The 13287-nt window shown below is 50.3% G+C and overlaps 1 protein-coding gene across 2 annotated transcripts in view; it reads left to right on the forward strand.

Annotated features, from left to right (window-relative positions):
* The window catches only part of SDK1 (sidekick cell adhesion molecule 1), a 982307-nt gene that overhangs the window by 931110 nt on the left and 37910 nt on the right, over window positions 1–13287 (forward strand). For both annotated transcript variants that reach the window (XM_030933228.1, XM_030933229.1), the window contains one exon: window positions 9990–10154. In XM_030933228.1, coding sequence (XP_030789088.1) covers window positions 9990–10154 — 165 coding nt within the window. The remainder of the gene's footprint in view (window positions 1–9989; window positions 10155–13287) is intronic.

The raw sequence follows: 13287 nt of genomic DNA on the forward strand, positions 1-13287 counted from the left end.
GAGAAAACTACCCATAATCCGTGCCTCCAGCATTACCTGGAGACACGGGTTCCCAGGAACCTGCGGGTGCCTCCGGGTGATCGTAGGCATTACCAGTTGTATGACTCTGTTCTCACATCGCCATAAAGAAATGTCTGAGACTGAGTAATTTATAAAGAAAAAAAGTTTAGTTGGCTCACGGTTCTGCAGGCTGTACAGGAAACATGGTGGCTCTGCTTCTGGGGAGGCCCCAGGAAGCTTCCAACCATGGCAGAAAGCGAACAGGGAGCTGGCATGCCACATGGCTGGGGCAGGAGGAAGAGAGTGAGTGGGGAGGTACCACACACTTTTAAACAACCAGGTCTCATGAGAACTCACTCCCTATTGTGAGAACAGCACCAAAGGCGTGGTCCTAAAACCATTCATGAGAAACCCACCCCAGTGATCCAGGCACCTCCCACCAGGCCCCTCCCCCAACACCGGGGATGACAATTCAACTTGAGATTTGGGTGGGGACACAGAGCCAAACCGTATCACCAGTAGAATTGGTTTCCTTTCCAATTTTACTTTTTGTATCTACAACCATTCTGAGAAAGTGTCCTTGAGCCAACAGATCGCCACAGGGACCCATGGCACCAAGAGCAGATTAAGACGCCTGTAATTGCAGCACTTTGGGAAGCCGAGGTGGGCAGATCACTTGAGGTCAGGAGTTCCAGTCCAGCCTGACCAACATGGAGAAACCCCATCTCTACTGAAAATAGAAAAAAAAAATTAGCCTGGTGTGGTGGCACGCACCTATAGTCCCAGCTACTCAGGAAGCTGAGGCGGGAGAATTGCTTGAACCCAGAAGGCAGAGGTTGCAGTGAGCTGAGATTGCGCCACTGCACTCCAGCCTGGGCAACAGAGCAAGACTCTATCTCAAAAAAAAAGACACCTGTACCAGAAAACCACAGAAGGGCCTGGCTACGAAACTTCCTCCTCCCTGAATGCCTGCCTCCTTGACTAGAGATTATGGATCCCAGCAGACGGGTGGCTGTCACAGGGCCACAGAAGGAGGCATTCTGGATCTCGACCGCATCACTGCCCGTGTCCCAGCTGTGAGGTCGCAGCACAGTTTTGCAGGATGTTACCACTGGGGGACATTGGGTAAAGGATGCACAGACTTGCTCTCCGTTGGGTTCTTACACCCACTTGGGACTCTTCAACTATCTCAAAATGATTTGTTTAGCTTAAAGTAATCATTTAAAAAGCCACCGTGTCCATCCTCCCCAGCCTGCTCCGCCGAGCACACCAATGTGTCTTTGAGCACTCTGGTGCGGGAGACCAGCCTGTGGGATGGGGCAGCACCAGCCAGACACGGGTGCCTGGGCTCAGCCTCTTAACGCTGTGAACACGTCTCGACATTTTCCAGGCAGCAATAAGGCATTGGTTCTCAGGCTTGCCGAGGGAGGCCTTGACCTTCTCCTCAGGTTCTCATATGCTGCTCCGCCTGCCGTCACGAAGGGAACAGGACGCCTGTTGGTTACTGGGGCAGCCCAGGGAGCCTAGCAGGCCATGCGGATAAGAAGCAATTGGCGTGTCGGCGAGGGCTTCACACTGGGCCCACGCCTCGGAGCGTGGAGAAGCTTCTGAAGTCAGCTGAGTCTGAGCTCAGCAGGGTTGGGCCAGAGTGTGGAAACTGACCCACGGGGGACCAAGGCTTGACAACAGACTTAACAAGAAGACGCCGGCTTTTTCAGCGCGGGCTGAAGATCCTGCACTTACTTCCGCTTGGCTGCTCAACATTCCAAAACAGGTCACCAACGATCTCCCCTTTCGGGTCATGAAGGGAACCCAAGCGGGCCGCGGGACCCGTGGTCTTCCGTGGGAAGTTGAGAAAGACGCCCCCTCCAGGCCGGGCGCGGTGGCTCAAGCCTGTAATCCCAGCACTTTGGGAGGCCGAGACGGGTGGATCGCGAGGTCAGGAGATCGAGACCAACCTAGCTAACACGGCAAAACCCCGTCTCTACTAAAAAATACAAAAAACTAGCTGGGCGAGTTGGCGGGCGCCTGTAGTCCCAGCTACTTGGGAGGCTGAGGCAGGAGAATGGCGTAAACCCGGGAGGCGGATCTTGCAGTGAGCTGAGATCTGGCCACTGCACTCCAGCCTGGGCAACAGAGCGAGACTCCGTCTCAAAAAAAAAAGAAAGACGCCCCCTCCCTTCTATGACTAAGGCCAGCAGCAGCTCAGGCAAATGAAACGCTTTATGGATTGTCAATATTGAAACACCTTGCCGGTACCTGAGGGCTTTGGATCTCAGCTGTCATCCATTACAGGCCTCATCGCACAGAACATTAAATGCTGTGTCATCTCATTTCCCACCGAAGCTCCCTAGTAAGACGTTCTCCAGGCGGGGTGTGGTTTGCTCCAGGTGCAATGAATGGGCCCCGTTTTGTATGGGGAGAGGCCACACAAGGGCCCTCACTGCTGGGTATCTGGGAGATGGGCACTCAGTGCCAGGCAGCCCCTCTGGCCCAGGTGGTCATCTCGGCCTGATGTCTATCCAGCTGAGTCTCTACCTTGCCCCTGGGAGACAAGACACTCATCAGCTTTGTTGCTTTGCAGAGGGCGGCCAGCGGGCCTGGGCAGCCCAGGCAGATGACAGTGGAGCGTCCTGCCCTCCCATCCTCATCCTTCCTTCCACCCTTGCACATTCTACTGCATAGCCCCTGTTGCTGTGGCCATGTGGAGACACAACTGAACAGCAGCTAATGAAATTCGCACCAGGCTAGAGCACAGATCCCCTTTTATTCCTGGAGAGGGCGCTCCTCGAGTGTGAGCCCAGGGACACCGCCATCAGCTTCCGCCAGCACAGCCTGGCCGACACGTTCCTTTCTCTGGCTGTGCATAAGTTTCCTCCAAGTCGGTGTTGCAAAGCTCCCTGGAAGGCACTGGAAACTATGCACTGGGCATATGCAGATGATTTATTTACACAGATTATTCTAAGGCATTTTACTGTTTAGATCATGAAGTCTAATTTACATATTTACACAACAGACTGGAATGACACTAAAGGAACTATAAATATATTTTCCTCTCCAAAGCAGCCATGAAATACATATTTAGAAAGTACCCAATGCAGGCAGACATTGTATTGCCTTTTTTTTTTTTTTTTCCTCAAATAATGCGTGTAGCCCAGAGATGAGGGCTGGTGGCTGGAGGACAGGTCCCGTGCCTGATGGGGACACCCCCCAGCTGGAGGCCTGGACCACTGTCCACTGGTAGTCCCCTGGGGGCTTCCCAGTTCCCTCCCCATTGATTTTGTTCAATCTCAGTCTTTGGCAACGGGGAGTTTTCAAGTGAATAAGGAAGAAAATCAGTATTTCTCTGAAGGTTTGATATCCATAGATGTTCCAAGTCAGCAGGTTCAGCAAGAGGGGCTGCCACCGTGGCTCTGACGCCACAGTCCCCTCACGCACTGCTTGCCTTTCTCATAAGCGCATTTCTGACAGCTTGTCAGACCGGTTTCCCACTCTTTCCTGGGGTCAGCCCGCAACACAGGCTGTCTTTCTTCGTCATCTTAACATGCAGTGCATTTTGCCTCCTGCCTTGAATGAGGATCCGATGGAAGCTAACTGTCTTTTTTTTAAAATCAGATGTATTTAGACTCGTGTTTAAGCCCCACCTGCTTCAGTAAAATTTCTAACCCGGATTGACCATTTATACAAAGAGAAATGGCAGTATTGAAGAAATAAACAACCGACAGGCTTGCATTTACTCTGAGCTGCAGGCTGACAGTCAAGTGGTTGGTTGTGTGAGTGCATGGAACCAGAAATCTCGGGCGGTGAATGACAGTTTCATTCAGCATGGAGACCCTGTTTAATTGTCCATGAAATCAAACTTTTGTATTGGCATGACGTTGGCCCTAATACCTGCAGCACACAGCTCCGTTCTGGGCGTCGGAGGGATAAATTGAGTGCAGACCCTTGGATGTGCTGCGCTGGGCTCCGGATCAGTTCAGAAAAGAGGTGATCATGTTTCCGGGTGTATTAGGACATTGTCTGGCAACAGATGTGCCTCCTACCGCTTGGGCGGGGGGAGATGCTGGCAGCAGAAGCTAACAGCTGACTCATTCTGTCGGCTGGGGACAAGCATGGATGGATAGCAGAACCTATTTATACGGAAACGATTTCTTTTTTCAAGGACTTCAATATTAGCCCCTTACTTCCCTTGTTTAAGTGAACAAATCACACCATAAAAAATGAGGATGCATAGTTTATATTCTTTAAAGAAAAGCTGCCTCAGTGAGGAGCTGAATGGGTTCTTGCTTTTTCTCACTCAGCCTTCCTTCTGAGGTGGACAGGATTGGAGGTTGTGATAACAGTGTGGCTTCTTTAGGAGTATTTTGCAAAGTCCCTTTCTCAGTGGCTTCCCACTTTCTTAGTGGTATTTATCCAATGGTGTTTCAGTAACAAGAGTCCAGGAAGGTGTTCTTTTGGGCAGCTGGGAAGGAAAGACCAAGCACAACAGACCAGTGTGATTTGCAGTCACTCCACCGCGAGGGCACCTCCTCCTTCCACAGACATCAAGTGGCAGGTCCAGCCCAGAGGTGGACGTTGCCCCACAGGAAGTTCAAAGCCTGGGCCTCAGCAGGGGGCTTGATGCCTGCATCAGTCATTTTGGGGGATCAGTGATCTGGGGGTGTGGCTTTTCAGGGGTCATAACAGTTCTCTTCCAGCTGGGCACTGCTTTTCTTTTTTCTTTTTTTTTAAACAGAGTCTCGCTCTGTTACCCAGGCTGGACTGCAGTGGCGCAATCTCAGCTCACTGCAACCTCCACCTCCCCGGATCAAGCGATTCTCCTTCCTCAGCCTCCTGAGTAGCTGGGAATGCAGGCGCATGCCACTGCGCCCAGCTAATTTTTGTATTTTTAGTAGAGACAGGGTTTCACCATGTTGGCCAGGCTGGTCTTGAACTCCTGACCTCGTGATCTGTCTACCTCGGTCTCCCAAAGTGCTGGGATTATAGGCATGAGCCACGGTGCCTGGCTCTTGCTTTTCCTGCAATGGCAACACAGCTTGTTCAGTGGGGAAGAGAAACCAGGCTGGCTCTTCTGGACATTCTAGAGGGCTGAGCCTAGCCTGGTGATGGACAAGCAGCTGACTGTGTGCCCAGAATTGCCTTTAAAAGGGGTGAGGCCCTGCTGTCCTCTCGAGTATTGATTGAGATGGAAATCAAGGCACTGGGGACTGTCCAGAGCATGGAAAAATCGGTTGCACAAATCTCATTTTTGCTAATAGTTCTGTAATGTTATTTTCCCCCTAATTTGTAGAGATACTTTTCTCCATCATTGATTTATTGAGATATTTAACAGCATAATACAAATGAGAAAAATAATCCACAGTTGAGAAACAGAGTGGACGCCTTACCAGCTGCCAAATTTTTTTCTCACCCACTCGTGATCATGGTGTAAATATTAGTACGAGATAAGTAGCCCGGTGAATTATAGCTGGAGTGGAAAATATGCTAATCTGGGAAAGGCAGAATTAAGCAGAATAAAAATGGGAGCATTTTCTTCTGTTAATTCAGAAGGAAATTCTCTCGGTATGACATTCCCCCTCCCCCCACATTTTTGAGTGTAAATGGATTGCTAAATAAATCGTTCTGCGTTAAGATTCTGTATCAATATTTTAAAATGTTATTATGAAAAATGCACACAATTCCTGGAGCTATGACAGAGCGCTTAAAATAAAATGTGGCCTTTAGGTGATGGTACAGGAAGGGAGAATCATTTTTTTTTTTTTCCTCAGGAGCAGGAAAGCATTACAGAAACATTAATGCAAAAGACATTCAGAGAATCCACTCCAGAGGTGTTCAGACCTTCTCAGAACGGTCTGAAGAAATCCTTCACTTTCTTAGTGCTTTAATTTCAATGGCTTTAAGCAATACCCAGTTTATAAGAGTCTGTATTTGATCTTTAGTGTCTATTACAACATAAATTTGCCTATCTTTTTAGAGGAAAAATACAATTCATTCAATATTTAAAGCCCTTAAAATACTGACTTGCTCATAGTAAGCAGTAAATAAAATAGTGGTGGTTATTATTTATTGAAAGCCTGCTGTACTAGGCCCTGAGAAAGGCCATGGGATACAAAGAAGAATGGGGGGGGGGGGTTGGGGGTGGGAAGAATGGGTGGATGGATGGAAGGACAAATGGATGGATGATAGAAGGAAGGAAGGGTGGGTGGGCAGATGGATGGGTAGGTGGCTGAGTGGGTGGCTGGTGGGTGAGTGGATGGATAGATGGAAGGAAGGAAGGAAGGGTGGGTGGATGGATGGGTAGGTAGATGAGTGGGTGGGTGGATGGATGGATGGGTTGGTAGATGAGTGGGTGGGTGGATGGATGGATGAATGGATAGATGGATGGATAGGTGGATTGGTGAGTGGGTAGATGAATGGATGGGTGGGTGGATAAATGAATGGATGAAAGGAAGGAAGGAAGGATGGATGGATGGATGGATGGATGGCTAGAGGGAAGGGAAGGGAGGGCAGGGGAGGGGAGGGAAGGGGAGTGGAGGGCAGGGGGAAGGAAGAAGGGAGGGAGGGAAGGAAAGAAGGGAAGGAAGGAAGGAAGGTAGGTTATATGGATGAATGGAAGGAAGGAAGGAAAAATGGATGGATGGATAGATGGATGGATGGATGAATGATGGACAGAAGGAAGGAAGAATGGATGGATAATGGATGGATGGTTACATGGGAGGATGGATCATGGAAAGATGGATGGAAGGATGGATGGATAGATGATAGCTGGAGGGAAGGCAGGAAGAATGGAATGGATGAATGGTTACATGGATGGATGGATGGATGGATGGATGGATGGATGGATGGATGGATGGTGGATGGAGAGAAGGAAGGAAGAATGGATGGATAATGGATGGATGAATGGTTACATGGGAGGATGGATCATGGAAAGATGGATGGAAGGATGGATGGATGGATAGATGATAGTTGGAGGGAAGGCAGGAAGAATGGAATGGATGAATGGTTACATGGATGGATGGTGGATGGAGAGAAAGAAGGAAGAATGGATGTATAATGGATGGATGGATGGATGGTTACATGGGAGGATGGATCATGGAAAGATGGATGGAAAGATGGATGGATAGATGATAGCTGGAGGGAAGGCAGGAAGAATGGAATGGATGAATGGTTACATGGATGGATGGGTGGCTGGAAGGAAGGAAGGAAGAATGGAATGGATGAATGGTTACATGGATGGATGGGTGGCTGGATGAATGGATGAATGGTTACATGGATGGATGGTGGATGGAGAGAAGGAAGGAAGAGTGGATGGATAATGGATGGATGGATGGTTACATGGGAGGATGGATCATGGAAAGATGGATGGAAGGATGGATGGAAAATGATAGTTGGAGGGAAGGCAGGAAGAATGGAATGGATGAATGGTTACATGGATGGATGGGTGGCTGGATGATGCTAAGCCTGATGGTGTGAACAGGCAGGTAAATGTGCAGATGGGCTTTAGAAGCCCATTGGTGGAAGCAGGCATCCCTTCCTGGAACATGGGGTGGGGTCGAGGTTGGCCTCAAAAAGATGAGGAGTCTGAAGGGGCGAAAGGACTCTTGATTTTCCACCATCCCCTGTCCACTGGCTGTGGGTAGCTCATTAGAACAGCAGTCAACAGCAGTCTCATCTGATTCCCTGATGGATGGCACAGGGCCTGACCAAAGAGTAGACAGCATTTGTGGATGAATAAAGGAGTGAGGCAGGGAAGGAGGGGGCAGCAGTTCCCCAGGCCAAGAGGAGGCCTGCGCAGAGTAAATGCAGAAGCCTTCCCTGACCGTTCTTAAGTCAAACTCACATACGACAATATAAACCACATACAACCAGCATAAACTACATACAGCCAGCAATCTGTATGTGAACCTCAGCATCCTAGGAGAAAGAAGGTAGGCTTAGGCTCTGGCTTGCCATTCTGACACTATTAGTGGTGATGAGTGTCTTGGTGAGAAATGGCTGTAAATAAGAATATTTAGAAATAATGGCCAGGTATAGTGGCTCACGCCTATAATTCCAGCACTTTGGGAGGCCAAGGAGGGCAGATGGCTAGAGCCTGGGAGTTCGAGCCCAGCCTGGGCAACATACAGAGGCCCTGTCACTACAAAAAAAAAAAAAATAATTAACAACTTAGCCAGGCGGGATGGCATGCACTTGTAGTCCCAGCTATTCAGGAGACTGAGGCAGGAGGATCGCTTGAGTCCAGTAGTTCAAGGCTGCAGTGAGCTGTGATTGCACTACTGCACTCCAGCCTGTGTGGACAAAGGAAGGCCTTGTCTCAAAAACAAACAACAACAACAACAACAACAAAAAAACAGAGAGGAAAGAAGGAAGGGAGGAAGAAGAAAGAAAGAGTGAGAGAGAAAGCAAGCAGAGAGGGAGGGAGGGAAGATCTGTATTATACTACTTTTCTGCCAGTGCCAAGATTTGTACCTTTAAAATCTCATTCACGTCTACTCCTCGTTAACCTGTGACTGTAAGGACTTAGTCGGTGCAAATTCTAAACCCTCTGCAAATACAGACCGATACAATAGCAATTTTCTCCCTGTTTACTGTTGGGCTAATCCATCTGAGCGTACCTGGTGATTGCAGGTGGGTGATAAGGTTGGTTTCCGGAGCGGTCTCGGTGCCCATAAGGCGGTCAGCACGGATACACACATATCCAAATGGGTTTTCCCTCACCAGATTTCCTGCTTTGTAAAAGATCTAATGCCTGAGCCTAGAAAAGCAAATGCAGTTCATGAAGGATTGCTACTTCAAATGAACATTTTGACCTCCGAGCCTACTTTTTTACCAAACAACCTCCTTAGAATTGAATTTATATTTTATTTCACAAACACACGTGCAGCACTTACTATGTGTGAGGCACTGTCCTGAGCACTTTATAAATATTAACTTATTTAATCCTTGAAGCAAATCTATGATGAAGACGCCTTTGTTATCACCATTCTACAGGCAAGGGTCAGAGAGGTTCCGTTCTTTGTTTGAAGTCACACAGCTAATTGAATTGCTGGGGCCAGGCTTGGCAAAGAGGCTGTCTAGCTCCAGGCTCTATCAGCCCTTTCTACCCTGATGTTATAGTGTCATACATTTTTTATTTCTTTTTTTTTTTTCCTTTTTTCTTTTTATGTTGTAATGTGAAGTCATAAAAATTGCAAGGTTCTTTTTTTGTTTGTTTTTTTGAGATAGGGTCTCACTCTGTTGCCCAGGTTGGAGTGCAATGGCACAATCTCAGCTCACTGCAACCTCAACCTCCCAGGCTCAAGCCAATCTCCTGCTTCAGCCTCTTGAGTAGCTGGGACCACAGGTGCCTGCCACCATGCCTGGCTAATTTTTACAATTGTGCGTATATATGATGTCTCCCTGTGTTGCCCAAGCTGGTCTCGAGCTCTGGGCTCAAGCAGTCCTGTAACCTCAGCCTCTCAAAGTACTGGGATTACAGGCATGAGCCACCATGCCCGGCTCGCCATGGTTTTTTATGACAGATCTCACTGATCACATTTCTTTTGCTCTGTGGCTGGAGAGATGCCTCAGAACCCAACTCATGTGCCTCTAACTTCCTCTCTATGTCTGATTTTAATTTTAAGTTTATTAATGGCTTTAATTTCAAGTTTATTCATGTTTTCCTATGTGTGAGGTTTCCATACATACATGTATTTTACTGTGGTGAGATACGCATAACCTAGCATTTCCCACTGTGACCATTTCAAGTGTCCAGTTCAGTAGCCTTGAGCACACCGACAGTGTTCTGCAACCATCACACCATTTGTCTCCAGAGCGCTCTTCGACTTGCAAAACTGAGACTCCATCCCCATTCAGTACTCACTCCGCATCCAATGCCTCTGATGCCTCATCCAGGTCACCGCAAGCCGACCCACCGGGCAGGTGCATGGGGCTCGCACCTGGGAGTTCGCACTTCTAACTCTGCCCTCGCCTCCCCATCCCTCTTGCAGATGAAGGCTTATGGGACATGTTTGTGAAGGACATCCCGCAGAGTGCCACATCCTACACCCTCAGCCTGGATAAGCTCCGGCAAGGCGTGACTTACGAGTTCCGGGTGGTGGCTGTGAATGAGGTGGGCTATGGGGAGCCCAGCAGCCCCTCCACGGCCGTGTCAGGTAGGCCCTCCCAGGGAAGTCTGTCTTCTTCTGAAGGACTAGAGGGAGAAATGGAGTCGAGGGGGATGAAGGGGACACTAACTTGCTGCTTTAGGTGTCTCCAGCTCAGCTGAGGTTCTGCTCAGAGAATATGCGGGCGGGGAGAGCGGTGTCAGTCTCCAACACCTCCCCAGTGCCACCCATCCTTCTGCGCAGCTCCCTGCTGCCCTCTGGCAGGACCCCAGGACCCGGAGCCTCTCCCAGCACCACCAGCAAGGCCCCTTATGGGCTCTGTGACCACGCTGTGCTCCAGCAATTCCTAATGTGTTTCCTCATAGTTTTTAAAATCAGAGACACATGCAAATGTCAGAGGCATGAGCGTGAGTCACGCGGTGTCCCCTCTGCGACAAAGGCATTCCCAAGGAACGCAGAGCCCCGAGCCCCTCTATTAGCTGAAGCGTCCTTGCCGGGGAGCACATGTGATTTTGGAGGGACAAGAACCACCCCGGCAGCCATGGGGGAGCCCACAAGGGCTGACAAGAGGTCATGTCTTCCCGGAGCCTCCCAGAGAGCCAGCAGAGGGGCTGGGGACAGTAGCTGCTCTGGGCACAAGGTGAGCAGTATCGCCGTCCCTGAGGATGGCGTGCAGGTGGAGGTACTGCCGCTCCCGGGCTGGGCGTTTCTTCGCGTGCTCGTCACTGTGAGGTGCTGCAGGCTCCAGAGGCCACCCTAGGTCTTGCAGATCAGGACCAGGTCTGCTTTCCAGGGAGTGGCAGAGAAGGCCAGGGCAGGGCTTCCTCCCCCAGAGCACCCATGTTAGATGACAGACATGTCTGCAGTCAGCAGTCATGGCAGGGGTTATGACCCACAGGGCAGGGGCCGTGACCTCACCTGGGAATCAGGAAGGTGCCTGAAGCCTGCCACAGGGGAAGGGACACCTGCAGGAGGCAGAAGGTGGTGGAGAAAAAGTCCTGGTCATTGAAGAGCTGTGGGTGGGGGAGCTGGAGAGGGAGGGGCAGCAAAGCTGGTCCCTGGTCATGGCCCCCTAACCCCCCATGTGCCTAGGGACTGAACACTGGCTGTACCTAAGGGTTGCTTGAGAAGGTTAAACACACACCCCTCGCTGTCCCCTCACCCCAGACAGTGACTTCCGTGGCTCCAGGCATGACTTTCTTCACCCCACGGTGATTCCGTTGTGCAGACCGGCTGCGAGCCAGGGCACTGGGAGTTCAGAGAGGGCTGGGCTGTGTTTGAGGAGAGGGGCTCTCAGCAGCACGAAGGGCAGGGAGGCCTCAGGGTTGGGGCAGCAGAGCCTCAGCCAGAAGCCCCGGCAGGGCCAGCTCCGTTGGTCCTCTTCCTGGGATCAGGAAGAAGCTGTTCCTCTCCTCTGCGTTAGAGCTGCTTGAGCTACTGACCGCACTTGTTGAAGCTGAACGTAGCCTTCGTCCTTTGTGTGCTATGAGTTTGGAGGAAGGACCCTGTGCTCGCCTGTGGGTGAGCGTGGGCCCTAAGCCTGGTACGCTGGCCTGGGAACATGCTTGAATTCCGGGGTCATTCTGTGAGAGGGGCTGTGAGAAAGGGACCCAGAGAACCCCCTGAATTTTTTTTTTTTTTTTTTTTTTTTTTTTTTTTTTTTTTTTTTTTTTGAGATGGAGTCTCACTCTTTCTCCCAGGATGGAGTGCAATGGCGTGATCTTGGCTCACTGTAACCTCCGCCTCCCGGGTTCAAGTGAGTCTCCTGCCTCAGCTCCCAAGCAGCTGGGATTACAAGCATGTGCCACCATGCCCGGCTAATTTTTGTGTTTTTAGTAGAGACAGGGTTTCACCCTGTTGGACAGGCTGGTCTCGAGCTGCTGATCTCAAGTGATCCGCCTTCCTTGGCCTCCCAAAGCACTGGGATTACAGGAGTGAGTCACAGTGCCTGGCTGATCACTTAATTTTTTAATGAGTAAGATTTAGAAAAAGCACAGATTTCTCATTTCCCTAATTTTCATTATGAATATTTTAAATGTACCCCAAAGTAGAGAGAATGAGGAACCCCCAGCACCCCTCATCCCAATTCAGGGATCCAAGATTTGCTGCATGAGCTTTACCCATGGAAATGGATACAGAGCAATTCCACATGCCAGTTCCTTATGCGGAGCACGCACCCTGACCCCACTTCCCGGGGCCTGTGGCTCAGGCATCTCTGAAACTCCATCGCATGCAGAGCTGGCCTTGCTGTGAGCTGGACCGCACTGAGCTCATCGCATCCTTCAGGGAAGCCAGCAACCATCACCTGCTGGCATCAGGACCAGGCCAGGCCCAGCAGCTGGGACGTCCTGCCCCATGTGAGAATCCTCCAGAGCAGCCCGGCCTTTCTTTCCTGCCAGGTGCTAGGGCCAGGCCCACTCCGGGCCACTTGGCCGGTGGTGTCAGTGTGGCATCTGTCAGACCTGCTGTTGGAGTACTGAATGCGCAGCCCACAAACCCACTTTTGTCTTTTGGATTTAAAGCACCATCACCTCCTAAGGAGCCCTGTGAACTTGTATTAACCAAAGCCGATTCCCTGCTTTTCCTCCTGGTGTGCACACATTCCCTATTCGTGAGATATAGGATAGAAGCTTCGGCTGGCTGTGTTTGGAAGGGTACTGGCTGCTGGGGGCCAACACTTGGGCTTTGCCTATGAGAGGCTTTGTGTTCTGGGGGGCTTCCAGTGCCACAGAGCCCACTCCCCTTCCAGGTCCATAGAAAGCCCTGAATGGGACGCCGGGACCACCCAGCACCCATCAAGATACAATTTCCCGCTTTTCTCTTCTTAGCGAGCAGAATGAGACAGAAGGAAGAAGAGCATCCTTCAAAGCTGCCTTTAAATGCATTTTTTTCCGTTCATTTCTCAAAAACGTATCTAAAGACAGGTCCAGTCATTCAGCTCGGTTTTGCTAGAGGCAGAAAATAAGTAAAACACAGCCCCAGGCTTTAGGGGTTCGTGGTCTGCAGAGGGGCCAACAGGTAGAGAAACAAATACACACAGTGCGTGTTTCCAGCGGGGGCTTCTTCACACATGCAGTCGGCAGGGGCAGGTCCTGGGGTGCTTTGTGGGCTCAGGGTTCACCCCGTGGCTGATGGGAACCACTGAGGATTTTTTTTTTTTTTTTTGAGATGGAGTCTCGCT

This window comes from Rhinopithecus roxellana, chromosome 6 (assembly GCF_007565055.1).
Source record: "Rhinopithecus roxellana isolate Shanxi Qingling chromosome 6, ASM756505v1, whole genome shotgun sequence".
Lineage (NCBI taxonomy): Eukaryota > Metazoa > Chordata > Mammalia > Primates > Cercopithecidae > Rhinopithecus > Rhinopithecus roxellana.